The 21,761-nt window shown below is 38.0% G+C and overlaps 1 protein-coding gene across 1 annotated transcript in view; it reads right to left on the bottom strand.

Moving 5' to 3' along the window:
* Nucleotides 1–21,761, bottom strand: part of sdk2a (sidekick cell adhesion molecule 2a) — a 405,582-nt gene that overhangs the window by 115,421 nt on the left and 268,400 nt on the right. Inside the window, exon 6 of the mRNA XM_062036709.1 lies at nucleotides 14,483–14,616. Within this exon, the coding sequence (XP_061892693.1) occupies nucleotides 14,483–14,616 (134 nt within the window). The remainder of the gene's footprint in view (nucleotides 1–14,482; nucleotides 14,617–21,761) is intronic.

Genomic DNA, 21,761 nt, shown 5'->3' with positions numbered 1-21,761 from the left:
TAAAAAAAATTGAAAAATTAACATATGACTTATTTAAAAACAATTGACTGGGACCCAACCTAAGGGGAGCCCAAAAGGTTAAAAAAATGTATATACAGGAAGTCCCTGGTTTACGACATTTCGACTTACGGCAACTCGCCATTACAAACAGGCTCCAGGGGCAGGGTGGATGAACGAGGAAGGAGGAGAGACGCTGACTAGTTTAAGACCATATTGGATTAAAAAGTTAAAAAGTTTTGCGCATCATTTGTCCAGGTGGCGAATCAAAGAAGAGGTAGGCTATCACAATGGAGGTGAAATTAGATATAATAAAGCATTCTGAGAAGGGTGAGATACCATCGATCATTGGGAAAGTATTGCCTTTAAGCCGTTCGACCGTAGGCACTATTGTGAAGGACAAAGCACGTATACTCGAACATGTGAAAGGTTCGGCACCATGAAGGCCACAGTGATTACTAAACAACCAAGTGGCCTCATTATCGAGATGGAAAGATTATTAGTGCTTTGGCTGGAAGACCAAAATCAGCGTCGTAAGCCCGTCGGGTTTGATGCTGACTCAAGAAAAGGCCAAAAGTCTTTTTGAAAAGTTAAAGGCTGAAAAGGGTCCCGAATACGAACGTGAAGAGTTTCCTGCCAGTCGTGGCTGGTTTCACCGTTCTAGGTCTCGTGTGGATTTACATAATATCAAAGTGCAAGGGGAAGCAGCAAGTGCGGATCATGCTGCAGCGAGTGACTTTCCTGATTCGTTGGCTGAAATAATTAGGGAGGGGGATTACAGTGCCGAACAAGTATTCAACGTGGATGAAACAGGCTTATTTTGGAAGCGGATGCCGGATCGTACGTACATCGCCAAGGACGATAAATCGGCGCCAGGACGTAAAGTGGCTAAGGAGAGACTGGCGCTTTTGCTTGGAGGCAATGCTGCAGGAGACTGTAAACTTAAGCCTTTGCTTGTTTACCAAGCTGAGAACCCAAGGGCTTTCAAGGGTATTTTGGAAGGGCTCACTTCCAGTCATCTGGAAGTCCAACAAGAAGGCTTGGGTAACATTGACCGTCCTTGATGGGTTTACCAATCATTTTGTACCCGAGGTTGAGAGATACTGCTCCTTTCAAGATTCTGTTAGTTCTTGACAATGCATCTGGTCATCCTGCATTTTTAGATGACTTTAGTCCATTTTTTCACCAAATACCACATCCCTTCTTCAGCCAAAGGTGTGATTGCTTCTTTCAAAGCCTACTATTTACGTAGGACGTTCTCAAAGGCAGTCAAAGCAACTGAAGGACCAGATGGCAAGACCTTAAAGGAATGGTGGCGGTCGTACAACATCTATGAAGCTGTCAAGAACATTGCTGATGCATGGGATGAGGTTAAGAATTCCAATATGAATGGGCTGTGGAGAAAGCTATGCCCTCGATGTGTGAATGATTTTGACGGTTTTGAGGATACAGTTGCTGAGAAATTGGTGACTCTTGGTAACAAGCTGCAACTCGAATTGGAGATGGATGATGTGAGCCAGCTGCTCGAATCTTACGGTGAGGAGCTGAGCACTGAAGACCTCATTGAACTGGAGAAGCAGATGATAGAAGAAGTGGAACCAGAAGAAGAGCCAAAACCCAAGAGATTTACAGCCAAGGCATTGGCAGAAGCTCTTTGGATAAACCAAGAAGCAATGTCAATGATAGAAGGCCAAGATCCCAACTCAGCAAGGTACACTAAGGTCTACAGATCTGTGACAGATTCTCTGAGGTGTTACAAGGAGATTTATGGAGAGAAAAATCACTCTTCCCCTGATCGTTTTATCAAGAAGGTTGAAAGGACTCCATCACAAGACTCTGTGCATTGTACCTCCACAACATCACAAGACCCGGTGTCTCCAATCGACCCAGACTCTCCAACTTCCTTTGCTTCGGGCTCTTCCAAATAAGCCTGTCTCCGGTTACCAGTTATATAAAGGTAAGTGCTGACACTCAAATGTTGTTTATATTATATTAAGGTATACTGTTTTTACATGTGTTGTTGGTTATAATCAGATTTACATACATACCTGCATAAAATAGGCTTATGTTCCGACTTACATACAAAACCGACTCACAAACGGACATAAGAAGGGAACTCGTTCGTAACCCGAGTACCTGTATATTGGTTTTAAAAACAAAAAACATCAAAATGGACCTTGCATGCCTTCATTTATTCTTTCAGTGTGCGGCCCTCATGGAAAAGGTTTGGACACCCCTGATTTAGAGGATCTTTGACTGCACACCAATCCTGTCACATCATTTTCAAGCGTTGACCGGTCCGCAGTTACAAAAAGGTTGGGGACCACTGACATAGAGGATATTTGCGGAATGTCCTTAAAAAAACAGCAGAGTGCCCCCAATTTATTGATGATCTTTGACTACTAAATTTTGATACGGTCACCGTGTATTTTGTATTTCTATTTTCCAAATGACAGACCAATAGTGGTCCCTTTTTTTTACAAGCTTCTTGCTGTTCTTATAATTCATATCAGTCTTGTGTAGGTCTTCAATCCAGTTCGTATGTTCTTTGGTCTTGCCCATAGTTTTGAACGGAAGAGACTGCTTCTGTTGTCGAGAATCCACATAAGACATTGATATTAGGATTACTTTCCGAAAGAACATACTTTGTTTTCTTGTATTTTATGGATCCAAAACCTGACTGTGGGCATGTTATCTAATACATATTCCTCAAATTATTCTGCGAATAGCAGTTTCTTTAGCAACAAGCTTCTTGATGATGTTCTTATAGTCAATTCCAGTCTTGTGTAGATCTACAATCTTGTTCAAATTCTGTGTTCTTTGGTCTTGCCCATGGCTGTGGATAGAAGAATGCGAGACACGGTTTCTGTTATCCACATTAGGAACTCCATCCATCCATTTTCTACCGCTTATTCCCTTCGGGGTCGCGGGGGCGCTGGAGCCTATCTCAGCTACAATCGGGCGGAAGGCTGGGTACACCCTGGACAAGTCGCCACCTCATCGCAGGGACTGATATTAGTAAAACAAGATTTGTTTTCTTGAATGTCATGGGCCTATATTGTGAAGGTCTACAATCTTATTTATGTGTTCTTTGGCCTTGCCCGTAGGGGTGAAGAATTTTGAACGGAAGAAACGGTTTCTGATGTTGAATATCCACAGAAAACGTTTAGATTAGGATTATGTTCCTAATGAACAAGGTTCATTTTCTTGCATTTAATGGGCCCTTTACCTGTCTGTCAGATGATTTGCTGGTTGGCAGGGAAGGTGGTCTCTTTCTTTAAGGGACATGAGTAATTGGTGTGTTTCATGGGGACACAACTGGCCAAAAGGGGTCAGAATGTATGTTGGTGGCAAAGGATCAAATGCTTATATCCTGAATAATTGCACCATTAATGGATTTTCTCTCTCTCACTAAACTTGGTGATAGTCTCTGAGTCCCATTACAGTTATGTGCAGGTCTGCAATCTTGATCCTGTTCTCTGGTATTGTCCATAGTGGTGGAGAGGTTTGAATTGAAGACACTGTGTGACATGTGTCTTTTATAAACACAAGAAGTTGATATTATGAGTAGAGCTCTTCAGGAACAGGACACATTTCTGTGCTTCAGAGTCCTTCACTTATCAAACACTTATTTCCTGAATAATTGCACTATTCATGGTTTCTCTCTCTCCCCAAGATTCTTAATAAAGGACAGTTAATTCATTCGAGTCTTGTGTAGGTCTACAACCTTGCTCCTGTGTTCTTAGGTCTTCCTCATAGTGGTGTAGAGGTTTGAATGGAAAAGACTGTTTTTGTGGCATGTGTCTTTAATCCAAAAATGGAGTGTACTTTCCTTAAGGGACATTAGTAATTGGTGTGCTTCATGGGAACACAGGGGTCAGAATGCTTGTTGGTGGTAGGGGATTAAATACTTTTCGGAATAATTGCACTATTAATGAATTTTCGCTCTCTCAATAAGCTTCTTGGTGATGGCCTTTGAGTCTATTCCAGTCTTGTACAGGTCTACAATCGTGTTCCTGTGTTATATGGTCTTGGTTTTCTTGGTCTGTGGGCATTAGAATTTGTTCCATTTTGTCCACAACCGATGCTGAGATCATTATTCATGCATTCATTACATCTCTTCTCGATTACTGTAACGTATTATTTGAGTTTGACACCCCTGCATCATAGTCTTGCGCAGGTCTACAATCTTGTTCCTGTAACCACTAGGCCTACTCAGTGGCCTAGTGGTTAGAGTGTCCGCCCTGAGATCGGTAGGTTATGAGTTCAAACCCCGGCCGAGTCATACCAAAGACTATAAAAATGGGACCCATTACCTCCCCACTCAGCATCAAGGGTTGGAATTGCGGGTTAAATCACCAAAAATGATTCCTGGGCGCGGCCACTGCTGCTGCCCACTGCTCCCCTCATTTTTCTCCATGTGGCCCCCCATCTAAAATGAGTTTGACACCCCTGCATCATAGTCTTGCGCAGGTCTACAATCTTGTTTTTTTTGCAGAAAACTGCATTTGTCTTATGTATCGTGTCACGTCGGCATTTATAATGTATTTAGTTGAACGCGTGCCACGAAACGCAGTTTTAATGTGGTTGTTCTGTTTTTATACAAAGAAAACAATCTGAAGTTGTCTTTATTTTTAAGTTATCGTCCCGTGATTTTACCAGTCCGGCCCACTTGCGAGTAGATTTTTCTCCATGTGGCCCCCGATCTAAAGAAGAGTAAAATATCCAGTTCATTTTGAGAAAAATATGCAATTTAGTTTGCATGAAATATCTGATTTATTTTGAGTAAAATATCTAAATAACTGACTGAAATATGTAATATATTTTGAGTGAAATATGTAATTTATTTTGTGTAAAATATACAATATATTTTGAGTAAAATATGTAATATATTTTGAGTGGTACATGTGAATTATTTTGCGTGAAATATATAATATTTTAAAAGAAATATCTAATTTGTTTTGAGTTAAATATGTAATTCAGTGTGCGTGAAATATCTGATTTATTTTGAATGACATTCATTATACTCATTGTCATCCCATTGGGTTGAGTTTTTCCTTGCCCTGATGTGGGATCTGAGCCGAGGATGTCATTGTGGCTTGTGCAGCCCTTTGAGACACTCGTAATTCAGGGCTATATAAGTAAACTTTGATTGATTGATTGAGTGATTGAAGTGCAATATCTCATTTATTTGATGCAATTTCATACTTTGGATTTGACTTACAAGTAAAGAGTGTAAATAATGTTATTCATACAGTACATTTGAGATCAGTAAGCAGGTTAGTGTTGAGTTTGATACCCCTGCATCATAGTCTTGCGCAGGTCTACAATCTTGTTCCTGTGTTATTTTTTTTTTGCATGAAACAGTGCATATGACTTAATGTATCGTGTCACGTCGGCATTTATAATGTGTTTAGTTGAATGCGTGCCACATTAACGAAACGCGGTCTTAATGTGCTTGTTCTATTTTTATACAAAGAAAACAATCTGAAGTTGTCTTTATTTTTAAGTTATCGTACTGTGATTTTTGGGAGTAGATTTTTCTCCATGTGGCCCCCCATATAAATTGAGTTTGACACCCCTGCATCATAGTCTTGAGCGGGTCTACAATCTTGTTTTTTTGCATGAAACATTGCATATGACTTAATGTATCGTGTCACGTCGGCATTTATAATGTGTTTAGTTGAACGCGTGCCACATTAACGAAACTCAGTCTTAATGTGCTAGTTCTATTTTTAAACAAAGAAAACAATCTGAAGTTGTCTTTATTTTTAAGTTATCGTGCCGTGATTTTACCAGTCCGGCCCACTTGCGAGTAGATTTTTCTCCATGTGGCCCCCGATCTAAAATGAGTTTGACACCCCTGCATCATAGTCTTGCGCAGGTCTACAATCTTGTTCCTGTGTTATTTATTTTTTGCATAAAACAGTGCATATGACTTAATGTATCGTGTCACGTCGGCATTTATAATGTGTTTAGTTGAACGCGTGCCACATTAACGAAACGCGGTCTTAATGTGCTTGTTCAATTGTTATACAAAGAAAACAATCTGAAGTTGTCTTTATTTTTAAGTTATCGTGCCGTGATTTTTGGGAGTAGATTTTTCTCCATGTGGCCCCCCATCTAAAATGAGTTTGACACCCCTGCATCATAGTCTTGCGCAGGTCTACAATCTTCTTTTTTTGCATAGAACAGTGCATTTGACTTAATGTATCGTGTCACGTCGGCATTTATAATGTGTTTAGTTGAACGCGTGCCACATTAACGAAACTCAGTCTTAATGTGCTTGTTCTATTTTTAAACAAAGAAAACAATCTGAAATTGTCTTTATTTTTAAGTTATCGTGCTGTGATTTTACCAGTTTTGCCCCCTCGGGAGTAGATTTTTCTCCATGTGGCCCCGATCTAAAATGAGTTTGACACCCCTGTATTATAGTCTTGAGCAGGTCTACAATCTTGTTTTTTTTGCATAGAACAGTGCATATGACTTAATGTATCGTGTCACGTCGGCATTTATAATGTGTTTAGTTGAACGCGTGCCACATTAACGAAACACGGTCTTAATGTGCTTGTTCTATTTTTAAACAAAGAAAACAATCTGAAGTTGTCTTTATTTTTAAGTTATCGTGCCGTGATTTTACCAGTCCGGCCCACTCGGGAGTAGATTTTTCTCCATGTGGCCCCCCCATCTAAAATGAGTTTGACACCCCTGCATCATAGTCTTGCGCAGGTCTACAATCTTGTTTTTTTGCATAAAACAGTGCATATGACTTAATTTATCGTGTCATGTCGGCATTTATGTTTAGTTGAATGTGTGCCACATTAACGAAACACGGCCTTAATGTGCTTGTTCTATTTTTATACAAAGAAAACAATCTGAAGTTGTCTTTATTTTTAAGTTATCGTGCTGTGATTTCACCAGTCCGGCCCACTCGGGAGTGGATTTTTCTCCATGTGGCCCCCGATCTAAAATGAGTTTGATACCCCTGCATTATAGTCTTGCGCAGGTCTACAATCTTGTTCCTGTGTTATTTTTTTTAGCTTAAAACAACTGCATATGACTTAAATTATCGTGTCAAATCTGCATTTATAATGTGTTTAGTTGAACGTGTGCCACATTAACGAAATGCGGTCTTAATGTGCTTGTTCTATTTTTATACAAAGAAAACAATCTGAAGTTGTCTTTATTTTTAAGTTATCGTGCTGTGATTTTTGGGAGTAGATTTTTCTCCATGTGGCCCCCCATCTAAAATGAGTCTGACACCCTTACATCATAGTCTTGCGCAGGTCTACAATCTTGTTTTTTTTTTGCATAAAACAGTGCATATGACTTATGTATCGTGTCACGTCGGCATTTATAATGTATTTAGTTGAACGCGTGCCACGAAACGCGGTCTTAATGTGCTTGTTCTGTTTTTATACAAAGAAAACAATCTGAAATTGTCTTTATTTTTAAGTTATCGTGCCGTGATTTTACCAGTCCGGCCCACTTGCGAGTAGATTTTTCTCCATGTGGCCCCCGATCTAAAATGAGTTTGATACCCCTGCATCATAGTCTTGCGCAGGTCAACAATCTTGTTCCTGTGTCATTTTGTTTTGCATAAAACAGTGCATATGACTTAATGTATCGTGTCACGTCGGCATTTATAATGTGTTTAGTTGAACGTGTTCCACATTAACGAAACGCGGTCTTAATGTGCTTGTTCAATTGTTATACAAAGAAAACAATCTGAAGTTGTCTTTATTTTTAAGTTATCGTGCCGTGATTTTTGGGAGTATATTTTTCTCCATGTGGCCCCTGATCTAAAATGAGTTTGACACCCCTGCATTATAGTCTTGCGCAGGTCTACAATCTTGTTTTTTTGCATGAAACAGTGCATATGACTTAATGTATCGTGTCACGTCGGCATTTATAATGTGTTTAGTTGAACGCGTGCCACATTAACCAAACGCGGTCTTAATGTGCTTGTTCTATTTTTAAACAAAGAAAACCATCTAAAGTTGTCCTTATTTTTAAGTTATCGTGCCGTGATTTTACCAGTGCGGCCCACTCGGGAGTAGATTTTTCTCCATGTGGCCCCCCATCTAAAATGAGTTTGACACCCCTGCATTATAGTCTTGAGCAGGTTTACAATCTTGTTCCTGTGTTATTTATTTTTTTTAGCATAAAACAGTGCATATGACTTAATGTATCGTGTCAAGTCGGCATTTATAATGTGTTTAGTTGAACGCGTGCCACATTAACCAAACACGGTCTTAATGTGCTTGTTCTATTTTTAAACAAAGAAAACAATCTGAAGTTGTCTTTATTTTTAAGTTATCGTGCCGTGATTTTACCAGTCCGGCCCACTCGGGAGTAGATTTTTCTCCATGTGGCCCCCCATCTAAAATGAGTTTGACACCCCTGCATCATAGTCTTGCGCAGGTCTACAATCTTGTTTTTTTGCATAAAACAGTGCATATGACTTAATGTATCGTGTCATGTCGGCATTTATGTTTAGTTGAATGTGTACCACATTAACGAAACACGGTCTTAATATGCTTGTTCTATTTTTATACAAAGAAAACAACCTGAAGTTGTCTTTATTTTTAAGTTATCGTGCTGTGATTTCACCAGTCCGGCCCACTCGGGAGTGGATTTTTCTCCATGTTGCCCCCGATCTAAAATGAGTTTGATACCCCTGCATTATAGTCTTGCGCAGGTCTACAATCTTGTTCCTGTGTTATTTTTTTTTAGCATAAAACAGTGCATATGACTTAAATTATCGTGTCAAATCGGCATTTATAATGTGTTTAGTTGAACGTGTGCCACATTAACGAAATGCGGTCTTAATGTGCTTGTTCTATTTTTATACAAAGAAAACAATCTGAAGTTGTCTTTATTTTTAAGTTATCGTGCTGTGATTTTTGGGAGTAGATTTTTCTCCATGTGGCCCCCCATCTAAAATGAGTCTGACACCCTTACATCATAGTCTTGCGCAGGTCTACAATCTTGTTTTTTTTGCATAAAACAGTGCATATGACTTATGTATCGTGTCACGTCGGCATTTATAATGTATTTAGTTGAACGCGTGCCACGAAACGCGGTCTTAATGTGCTTGTTCTGTTTTTATACAAAGAAAACAATCTGAAATTGTCTTTATTTTTAAGTTATCGCGCCGTGATTTTACCAGTCCGGCCCACTTGCGAGTAGATTTTTCTCCATGTGGCCCCCGATCTAAAATGAGTTTGACACCCCTGCATCATAGTCTTGCGCAGGTCTACAATCTTGTTCCTGTGTTATTTTTTTTTTGCATAAAACAGTGCATATGACTTAATGTATCGTGTCACGTCGGCATTTATAATGTGTTTAGTTGAACGCGTGCCACATTAACGAAACGCGGTCTTAATGTGCTTGTTCTGTTTTTAAACAAAGAAAACAATCTGAAATTGTCTTTATTTTTAAGTTATCGTGCTGTGATTTTACCAGTTTTGCCCACTCGGGAGTAGATTTTTCTCCATGTGGCCCCCATCTAAAATGAGTTTGACACCCCTGCATCATAGTCTTGCGCAGGTCTACAATCTTCTTTTTTTGCATAGAACAGTGCATTTGACTTAATGTATCGTGTCACGTCGGCATTTATAATGTGTTTAGTTGAACGTGTGCCACATTAACGAAATGCGGTCTTAATGTGCTTGTTCTATTTTTATACAAAGAAAACAATCTGAAGTTGTCTTTATTTTTAAGTTATCGTACTGTGATTTTTGGGAGTACATTTTTCTCCATGTGGCCCCCCATATAAATTGAGTTTGACACCCCTGCATCATAGTCTTGAGCAGGTCTACAATCTTGTTTTTTTGCATGAAACATTGCATATGACTTAATGTATCGTGTCACGTCGGCATTTATAATGTGTTTAGTTGAACGCGTGCCACATTAACGAAACTCGGTCTTAATGTGCTTGTTCTATTTTTAAACAAAGAAAACAATCTGAAGTTGTCTTTATTTTTAAGTTATCGTGCCGTGATTTTACCAGTCCGGCCCACTTGCGAGTAGATTTTTCTCCATGTGGCCCCCGATCTAAAATGAGTTTGACACCCCTGCATCATAGTCTTGCGCAGGTTTACAATCTTGTTCCTGTGTTATTTTTTTTTGCATAAAACAGTGCATATGACTTAATGTATCGTGTCACGTCGGCATTTATAATGTGTTTAGTTGAACGCGTGCCACATTAACGAAACGCGGTCTTAATGTGCTTGTTCTATTTTTATACAAAGAAAACAATCTGAAGTTGTCTTTATTTTTAAGTTATCGTACTGTGAATTTTGGGAGTAGATTTTTCTCCATGTGGCCCCCCATATAAATTGAGTTTGACACCCCTGCATCATAGTCTTGAGCAGGTCTACAATCTTGTTTTTTTGCATGAAACATTGCATTTGACTTAATGTATCGTGTCACGTCGGCATTTATAATGTGTTTAGTTGAACGCGTGCCACATTAACGAAACGCGGTCTTAATGTGCTTGTTCTATTTTTAAACAAAGAAAACAATCTGAAATTGTCTTTATTTTTAAGTTATCGTGCTGTGATTTTACCAGTTTTGCCCCCTCGGGAGTAGATTTTTGTCCATGTGGCCCCGATCTAAAATGAGTTTGACACCCCTGTATTATAGTCTTGAGCAGGTCTACAATCTTGTTTTTTTTGCATAGAACAGTGCATTTGACTTAATGTATCGTGTCACGTCGGCATTTATAATGTGTTTAGTTGAACGCGTGCCACATTAACCAAACGCGGTCTTAAAGTGTTTGTTGGCGACACAACAAAAGCGTTTCATTTTGACACGGCGGCCCGGCGTGCTGGCAGGCAGACAGTAATGAATGCGGTGCCGTTCATAAACTCTCGGCGTTGGGAAGAGCTCAAGTGTGTAATCTCCTAATTAAATGAGCGGGAGGCGGGGAGGGGTTAAGGGGGGAGACAGTAAAGAGTTGACCCGCGTTGTAAAGGCTTACTTATTCCTGTCACCATTTTTGTTTACACCTGTTTGTGTCAAAAAGAGCAACTTAGCTCTAATGTTCTTCATGCTCCCATAGATAAAAAAAAAAAAAAAAAAAAAAAAAGCGGCATGTTTGCACACTGCCTCATTTGTATGCTGCTTTTAGAAGAACGCCACTCCCTCCGACTGCATATTTGCATTCCTGTCCTCCGCAGGATGCCTACAATGAACAAATGCTGCGGTACAACAACAAAAAAAAAAAAAAAGGAAGAGATTTGTGATGACTTTTGAATGTGTGATGTGCAAAGTCAGGTCTGGTGATGTGCGCTGATGTTGGAGTTGCACACGTGGCTGCGTCACGCACGCTCCGCCGTGAATTGCAAATGAATGGCAGCGCCATTGCTAAAAGTGCAAGTCAGCCACCGCAACTTTGCATATGTGTGCACTCACTGGACATGTCAATAGGAACACTCCCATGACATCCAGGGACAAATCTAATGTACAAAACCCAAAACCAGTGAAGTCGGCACGTTGTGTAATTCGTAAATAAAAACAGAATACAATGATTTGCAAATCCTTTTCAACTTATATTCAATTGAATAGACTGCAAAGACAAGATATTTAATGTTCGGACTGAGAAACTAAATTTTTTTTTTGCAAATAATCATTAACTTAGAATTTAATGGCAGCAAAGTTGGCACAGGGGCATTTTTACCACTGTGTTACATGGCCTTTCCTTTTAACAACAGTCAGTAAACGTTTGGGAACTGAGGAGACACATTTTTGAAGCTTTTCAGGTGAAAATTCTTTCCCATTCTTGCTTGATGTACAGCTTAAGTTGTTCAACAGTCCGGGGTCTCCGTTGTGGTATTTTAGGCTTCGTTTTGCGCCACACATTTTCAATGGGAGACAGGTCTGGACTACAGGCAGGCCAGTCTAGTACCCGCACTCTTTTACTGTGAAGCCACGCTGTTGTAACACGTGGCTTGGCATTGTCTTGCTGAAATAAGCAGGGGCGTCCATATAAAGTTGCTTGGATGGCAACATATGTTGCTCCAAAACCTGTATGTACCTTTCAGCATTAATGGTGCCTTCACAGATGTGTAAGTTACCCATGCCTTGGGCACTAATACACCCCCATACCATCACAGATGCTGGCTTTTCAACTTTGCGCCGATAACAATCCGTATGGTTCTTTTCCTCTTTGGAGTAGAGTTTTAACTTGTACTTACAGATGAAGCAACCAACTGTAGTTACTGACAGTGGTTTTCTGAAGTGTTCCATATGGTGATATCCTTTACACACTGCTGTCGCTTTTTCATGCAGTACCGCCTGAGGGATCAAAGGTCCGTAATATCATCGCTTAAGTGCAGTGATTTCTCCAGATTCTCTGAACCTTTTGATGATATTACGAACCGTAGATGTTGAAATCCCTAAATTCCTTGCAATAGCTGGTTGAGAAATGTTGTTCTTAAACTGTTGGACAATTTGCTCAATCATTTGTTGACAAAGTGGTGACCCTCGCCCCATCCTTGTTTGTGAATGACTGAGCATTTCATGGAAGCTGCTTTTATACCCAATCATGGCACCCACCTGTTCCCAACTAGCCTGTTCAACTCCGGGATGTTCCAAATAAGAGTTTGATGAGCGTGCCTCAACTTTCTCAGTCTTTTTTGCCACTTGTGCCAGCTTTTTTGAAACATGTTGCAGGCATCAAATTCCAAATGAGCTAATATTTGCAAAAAATAACAACGTTTTCCAGTTCGAACGTTAAATATCTTGTCTTTGCAGTCTATTTAATTGAATATAGGTTGAAAAGGATTTGCAAATCATTTTTTTTTGTTTTTATTTACGATTTACACAACGTGCCAACTTCACTGGTTTTGGGGTTTGTAGATGAAAGCACGATGAGAGCAGTGGTTGTGACTCAAAAATAGAACATAGACCACTGATAGCAAGTCAAAAATTGCATTACAAATATTGCATGTGCATATAATGTTGAGTTTGTCTTTTATTAATAAATACATAAATAAATTAATAAATACATATATAAATAAATACACATTGAAAAAACAAAAACTCACTGAAATGACATGTTTGATGAAGATACGTTGTTTGGGGGCTTTTTAAATTGATGTTTTTTTGCAATGTTAATGTTTATTTTATTTATAATTTTGATGTTAATAACATTGGTAACTTTCATTCTAATATGCATAGTATTATATTGTTTCCATTATTTATTTTATTTTAAATATATTTCAAGTAAAACATACATTTTATTTATATGTACGTTTTGAATGTATGCACACATCTACAGTGATAGCTACGTAAATATTTGTTGTTTATCTACCATACATAAAATGCATAATTTACTCTGAGTGATCTAATTTATTTTATGCAAAGCATTACAGGTGAAACAATATTTTTTGTGTGCAAATTGTTGTGTATTTTGTGAGTTTGTGTAAAACATTCTGACATTCATTACAAGGGAATGTATCTTGTGTGACATTTTGAATGTATTTTGCCTGAAATATCACATTTGTTTTGAGTGAAATCCATCCATTCATCCATTTTTCTACCGCTTGTCCCTCTCCGGGTTGCAGGGGTGGCTGAGTGAATATGCATTTTATTTTCGTGTGAAATATCTAATTAATTGTGATGAAAACATGTAATTTATTGAGTGAAATATCCAGTTCATTTTGAGAAAAATATGCAATTGAGTTTGCGTGAAATATCTGATTCATTTTGAGTAAAATATTTAAATAACTGACTGAAATATGTAATATATTTTGAGTGAAATATGTAGTTTATTTTGTGTAAAGTATACTATATACTTTGAGTAAAATATGTAATATATTTTGAGTGGTACATGTGAATTATTTTGCGTGAAATATATAGTATTTTAAAAGAAATATCTCATTTGTTTTGAGTTAAATATGTAATTCAGTGTGCGTGAAATATCAGATTTATTTTGAATGACATTCATTATACTCATTGTCATCCCATTGGGTTGAGTTTTTCCTTGCCCTGATGTGGGATCTGAGCCGAGGATGTCGTTGTGGCTTGTGCAGCCCTTTGAGACACTCGTAATTTAGGACTGTATAAGTAAACTTTGATTGATTGATTGAGTGATTGAAGTGCAATATCTCATTTATTTGATGCAATTTCATACTTTGGATTTGACTTACAAGTGAAGAGTGTAAATAATGTTATTCATACAGTACATTTGAGATCAGTAAGCAGGTTAGTGTTTCTAGTTTGATGTGTAAAACATGTTTACATGAGCACCGCCGATCTCTGCAGGCGCGCCTGTCTTGTTGTTTACGAGGGAGGACCCCCTGATGTTTGTCTATGATTAGCTATTCCCTGTTAAGCAAGGCGACTTTGTAAATCAGTGGACAAGTGAAGCCTGGTTAATAAAGGCCTGACAGGGCCGACATATCACCAGGGGAAGCAGCCTCCACAACACCGTGCTGGTGAGCGAGTGAACGGACTTGCATGCACTTGTACTTACTCTCCACAAGGAGCGTGACGGGCTGACTGGTTTTGTTCTCCCCGTTCTTGTCGTTGACGGCCTGGGCGTAGTAACGACCTGCGTCGGGCGCCACCGTTGACAGGATGACCAGAGTGTTGTCCAGACTGATGGCCCTGAGGAACAACAATAATTAAACACATACCAATGTGCAGGGCCGGCCCCTGGCAAAAACACCCTATGCGGTTGTTCGGGACCACAACCAGTAGATGGGATCACATGAATATGACGACTGATCACTTCAATAGCTGATCATCAACGTGGTCGTCATGCTCTACACATGTGTTTGCTTGTTGGACTAAACTGCCTCATAGATACAATTATACTTTGTCTCTGCTCAACATTTACTTAGTGGTAAGTCAACATTTACTTAGTGGTAAGTCAACATTTATTTAGTGGTAAGTCAACATTTAATTAGAGGTAAGTCAACATTTAATTAGAGGTAAGTCAACATTTACTTAGTGGTAAGTCAACATTTATTTAGTGGTAAATCAACATTTAATTAGAGGTAAGTCAACATTTACTTAGTGGTAAGTCAACATTTATTTAGTGGTAAGTCAACATTTAATTAGAGGTAAGTCAACATTTACTTAGTGGTAAGTCAACATTTACTTAGTGGTAAGTCAACATTTACTGTATATAGTGGTAAGTCAACATTTATTTAGTGGTAAACCAACATATATTTAGTGGTAAGTCAACATTTACTTTGTGGTAAGTCAACATTTAATTAGTGGTAAGTCAACATATATTTAGTGGTAAGTCAACATATATTTAGTGGTAAGTCAACATATATTAAGTGGTAAGTCAACATTTATTTAGTGGCAAGTCAACATTTATTTAGTGGCAAGTCAACATTTATTTAGTGGCAAGTCAACATTTATTTAGTGGTATGTCAACATTTACTTAGTGGTAAGTCAACATTTATTTAGTGGTAAGTCATCATTTATTTAGTGGTAAGTCAACATATATTTAACAAATATTTAGTGGTAAGTCAACATTTACTTAGTGGTAAGTCAACATTTATTTAGCGGTGAGTCAACATTTACTTAGTGGTAAGTCAACATTTATTTAGTAGCAAGTCAACATATATTTAGTGGTAAGTCAACATATATTTAGTGGTAAGTCAACATTTATTTAGTGGTAAGTCAACATATATTTAGTGTTAAGTCAACATATATTTAGTGGTAAGTCAACATATATTTTGTGGTAAATCAACATATATTTAGTGGTAGGTCAACATTTACTTAGTAGTGAGTCAACATGTATTTAGTGGTAAGTCAACATGTATTTAGTGGTAAGTCAACATATATTTAGTGGGAAGTCAACATTTATTTAGTGGTAAGTCTAGATGTATTTAGTGGTAAATCAACATTTAATTAGTGGTAAGTCAACATTTACTTAGTGGCAAGTCAACATTTATTTAGTGGCAAGTCAACATTTATTTTGTGGTAAATCAACATTTACTTAGTGGTAAGTCAACATTTAATTAGTGGTAAGTCAACATTTACTTAGTGGTAAGTCAACATATATTTAGTGGTAAGTCAACATATATTTAGTGGTAAGTCAACATTTATTTAGTGGCAAGTCAACATACATTTAGTGGCAAGTCAACATATATTTAGTGGTAAGTCAACATTTACTTAGTAATAAGTCAACATATATTTAGTGGTAAGTCATAATTTATTTAGTGGTAAGTCAACATATATTTAGTGGTAAGTCAACATTTACTTAGTGGTAAGCCAACATTTATTTAGTGGTAAATCAACATTTACTTAGTGGTAAGTCAACATGATTTAGTGGTAAGTCAACATTTACTTAGTGGTAAGTCAACATTTACTTAGTGGTAAGTCAACATGATTTAGTGGTAAGTCAACATTTACTTATTGGTAAGTCAACATTTATTTAGTGGTAAATCAACATTTATTTAGTGGTAAGTCAACATTAAAAGAAGAAGCTTATCGACTACGGCGTCGGTGCGGACTACAAAGGCGGACGCGCACACTTTTTCAGGATTTACGCAAATCCCAAATACAAATCAGCGGATACCGGAAAGTAAGAAAAGTTGCTTTTGCATAATATTGCGAAACAAAACGGCAGATAGTATGTCTTACCTTATACACACACCATAATAATACTCCTATGTTTAATGCGCCGACAATCCATCAAGTGGTGCGCCTTCATAGCTTACCAAAGTCGTACTAAAACATTTTGATAGATTTTTGAGTGCCGTGTGTAATGTTCTATATTTTCAATGGAACATTTAAAATGTTGGTGTTGTTTACTTGAGACCCATCATAGTGCAGCCTACACTTATCTCTTATGTTTGACTGCCATCTATCTACTGGTCACACTTATCATTACACCATGTACCAAATAAAATAGCTTCAAGGTGGTTGACCTCAGCCATGCACAATCCCTCATGCCTGCCGGCAGCTCTGCCAGGACCCCGCCGGGACACGCCCCTGCTCGCTCTTCCCGCATCACGGCCACGCGCCCGCATGGCTGCAGGCAATCAACAATCTGCGCACTTGGATCTGATGAGGGCAGTTGGCATAAAGACCAGCGGACCTGAAGATCCAGTGCCGGAACGTAGTTCACTATGTGTAGTAAGCATCTCTGGCTTCCCTCCTCGTACTTGCTCTCTGTGCTTTCCCTCTGCCCGTGTCTTACATGTCCTCCGTGTTCCCCGCAGTGTTCCCCTCTGAATCCCGTGATCGAGCTGTGCGCCTCGACTTCCCTCCGGATTTTGGACTGCTTCCCTCGACCCCCCGCTCGGACACGGACCTCGACACCTCTCTCCAGCCCCCGACCTCTCGCTTGACCACGGACTGCCTTCTCACCTAGCCACCCCGGACTGTCGAAGGGTTCATCCAACACGCACGAACAACATCCCCTGGTAACATTCACATTGCTAATACGTCACATCGTCTCGCACCACACACTTCTAGTAGCATACACACCCCAGTACATCATCAGCTTCAATAAACCTATCGAACTGATTCCTGCCGTTGTGTTGTCTCCTTACTTTATTCTGGTATAAGAGTTTGATTTGTGTGTATTTTTTCCTTGCAAAAGTATGATTTTATTTTTGGAATATATAGTAGTTTATTCTGGTTAAATCATGTTTGTTTTTCATTATAAAATTACGGAGCCCCTAAAGGGACATGGGGAAAAAAAAAAGTTTTATAATTTTTATTTTATTTTTATTTTTTAGACATGTATCTCGTGTGCATGAGAAAGTTTGGTAAAGTTATGAAAAAACAAAAACAAAAAAACAAAAAAAAAACTACATTTTGATTTTATAAACTTTATAAAATCAAAATATAGTTTTTTTATTTAATTTTATTTGTTTTTACTGGTAATTATTACCAGTAAAAAACATACTGGTAGACATGTGTCTCGTGCGCACGAGATACTTGTCTAAAAAAAACTAAATAAAAAAAATTCCCCCATCAAAATATATATATATATATTTTTTTCATAACATTACCAAGTGTTTTTATATAAATATTATATATATATATATATATATATATATATATATATATATATATATATATATATATATATATATATATATATATATATATATATATATATATATATATATATATATATATATATATATATATATATATATATATATATATATATATATATATATACACTACCGTTCAAAAGTTTGGGGTCACATTGAAATGTCCTTATTTTTGAAGGAAAAGCACTGTACTTTTCAATGAAGATAACTTTAAACTAGTCTTAACTTGAAAGAAATACACTCTATACATTGCTAATGTGGTAAATGACTATTCTAGCTGCAAATGTCTGGTTTTTGGTGCAATATCTACATAGGTGTATAGAGGCCCATTTCCAGCAACTATCACTCCAGTGTTCTAATGGTACAATGTGTTTGCTCATTGGCTCAGAAGGCTAATTGATGATTAGAAAACCCTCGTGCAATCATGTTCACACATCTGAAAACAGTTTAGCTCGTTACAGAACGTTACAAAACTGACCTTCCTTTGAGCAAATTGAGTTTCTGGAGCATCACATTTGTGGGGTCAATTAAACGCTCAAAATGGCCAGAAAAAGAGAACTTTCATCTGAAACTCGACAGTTTATTCTTGTTCTTAGAAATGAAGGCTATTCCACAAAATTGTTTGGGTGACCCCAAACTTTTGACCGGTAGTGTATATATATATATATATATATATATATATATATATATATATATATATATATAAAAAAAAAAAGTACTTCATTCTTTTCAGTGTGACTAAGAGTTTTTGGCACTTTTGCAGCGTGCAGTAGTGCACGTAAATAGATGGCTGCAACAGATGGCCCCTAATTGGCGCAGCAGACGAAGCCCCCAATTATGCAACACACACACACACACATACGGTACAGTCAAAAATTACACTCGCAAAATCCAACCTCAACTCTGATGGATTGCATCACCCCCCCCCCCCCCCCCCCCCCCACAAATGTCTTCTTGTTTCCATTTTAATTCCATTCGAAATAATTCTGCCAAGAAGAGGAATGGGTGGATACATGAGTGTTTGCAGCACCCGTTTAAATGGTGCATGTGTGTGTGTGTGTGTTACAGTAGATGCTCTCACAAGGAATACTGGATGGTGTTTAGGGCTGACGGTCTCATGTGAGAGGAGCCCATTAAATGAGAGCTGACGCTAAGCACACAGTCAGATTAGCCTTGACAAAACTGCCAGCATCTGCTTGATCAGTGCAGGATAAACAGACACACACACACACACACACACACACACACACACACACACACACACATAAACACATGTGCGTGCAATCACACACATATTAATGCATATATATATAAGGCCATGAATATGAATGTGTGCCAATACAAATACAGTACTGTATAATGTCTGTATCGTCCAACTTAAAAATAAGTCGTCTTTGCCTCCCGTCACAGTCGTCCCTCTTTGTTGTCTTGCAGGCTAATCAAGCTCGCTCTCCAAGTAAAAGAGGATGCTTTAAGTCCTGGTGTCAATTAAAGACAGCACCTGCCTGCAAGTTGAATACATAATGCATGAAGAGCCCGCCCGGACCAAATGAATCTCAGGTGATTGCTGCCTTCGCAGTGACTCTTCAGGAGGATTGCATAAATCCAGAGTTGTGTCACTGCTTTGGACAGATTGGGTGAGATTCACACACACAGACACCCACACACACACACACACACACACACACACACACACACACACACACACACACACACACACACACACACACACACACACACACACACACACACACACACACACACACACACACACACACACACACACACACACACGCTCACGTGTGCACACACGGGGACACAAACAGTATTAATTGAGGAGGCACTTTTGTCCATCCATCCATCCATTTTCTGCCGCTTGTCCCTCTCGGGGTCGCGGGGGTGCTGGAGACTATCCCAGCTGCATTCGGGCGGAAGGCGGCGTACACCGTTCGGGGTCGCAGGGGGTGCTGGAGCCTATCTCAGCTGCATTCGGGCGGAAGGCGGGGTACACCCTGGACAAGTCGCCAACTCATCGCAGGGCCTATATATATATATATATATATATATATATATATATATATATATATATATATATATATATATATATATATATATATATATATATATATATATATATATATATATATATATACTACCGTTCAAAAGTTTGGGGTCACCCAAACAATTTTGTGGAATAGCCTTAATTTCTAAGAACAAGAATAGACTGTCGAGTTTCAGATGAAAGTTCTCTTTTTCTGGCCATTTTGAGCGTTTAATTGACCCCACTAATGTGATGCTCCAGAAACTCAATCTGCTCAAAGGAAGGTCAGTTTTGTAATTTCTGTAACGAGCTAAACTGTTTTCAGATGTGTGAACATGATTGCACAAGGGTTTTCTAATCATCAATTAGCCTTCTGAGCCAATGAGCAAACACATTGTACCATTAGAACACTGGAGTGATAGTTGCTGGAAATGGGCCTCTATACACCTATGTAGATATTGCACCAAAAACCAGACATTTGCAGCTAGAATAGTCATTTACCACATTAGCAATGTATAGAGTGTATTTCTTTCAAGTTAAGACTAGTTTAAAGTTATCTTCATTGAAAAGTACAGTGCTTTTCCTTAAAAAATAAGGACATTTCAATGTGACCCCAAACTTTTGAACGGTAGTGTATATCTATATATATATATATATATATATATATATATATATATATATATATATATATATATATATATATATATATATATATAAAGCTAATTCTGCCCACAACATTATGATTTTTTAAACTATATTTGTGTAAAGTGTATCTTGTAAATTCAAAATATTACAAATTATTTATGGCAATATTTTGCATTTTTATTCAAAATGTCGCTGCCACCACCCCCAAACAAAAATCAAACTTTGTTCTTGAATTTATTATAACAAACAATTAAAAAAACACTTAAAAAAAGACCTCATCCGTAACCATTATGCCTTTTTTTTCATAATTTGCAAATTCTAAAAATTACCACTAAATTCCTGTTGTTTAATATTTTCTCTTGTAAAAATATGACTTTATTCTTGTTGTATCTAATTAACAAAAGGTAAAAAAAATACCACTAAATTCCTGTAGTTTAATATTTTCTCTTTATTCTGGTCATATGTAATTAAATAGGCATACAGTAATTCATGCTATTTCTGAATGTCTCACTTATCATTGCTTCACCCCCCCCCCCCCTCCCCAAAAAAATTAATCTAAATGTATTGTGGAAGGATGCAGATATGTTTAAGAGTTCTTTCTTTTTACATAGCCATGTTTAGAGTAGCTAGTACTTTTCCTTTGTTTATTCTACCAGTCTCTCTTTGTCTTCAGATTGTCTGTTTAGTGTCTTATGTTGGAATGTGAAGACAACCCCCACGTCTCTCTCCTTATCAGTGTTGAGAGGGGGGAGATGGGGGCTTTGTTTGTGTGAAAAGAGTGGGCTTTTCCATTGGAATGCCAGATCAACGAGTAGCCGATATGAATGTATTGGTTAAGTTGAACTCCTAAAGCTTTAGTAAAACTTGAAAATATTCCAATTCTGTCTTGATGGTCCTTCTTACTCAACATCGAAAGAATTTGGGATTGACCAGTAACTTAGATTCCCTTGGAGGAAGAACTGGTCCGACACAACAGTATTCATGAAATATTAAAACAAAAACTGTTTAAAGGAAGATTTAATTTGTCACCATTTTGA

Source organism: Entelurus aequoreus, linkage group LG25, assembly GCF_033978785.1.
Source record: "Entelurus aequoreus isolate RoL-2023_Sb linkage group LG25, RoL_Eaeq_v1.1, whole genome shotgun sequence".
Classification (NCBI taxonomy): Eukaryota; Metazoa; Chordata; class Actinopteri; order Syngnathiformes; family Syngnathidae; genus Entelurus; species Entelurus aequoreus.
The sequence above is the reverse complement of the archived record's forward strand: the minus strand, read 5'-3'. Positions and strand labels throughout refer to the sequence as shown.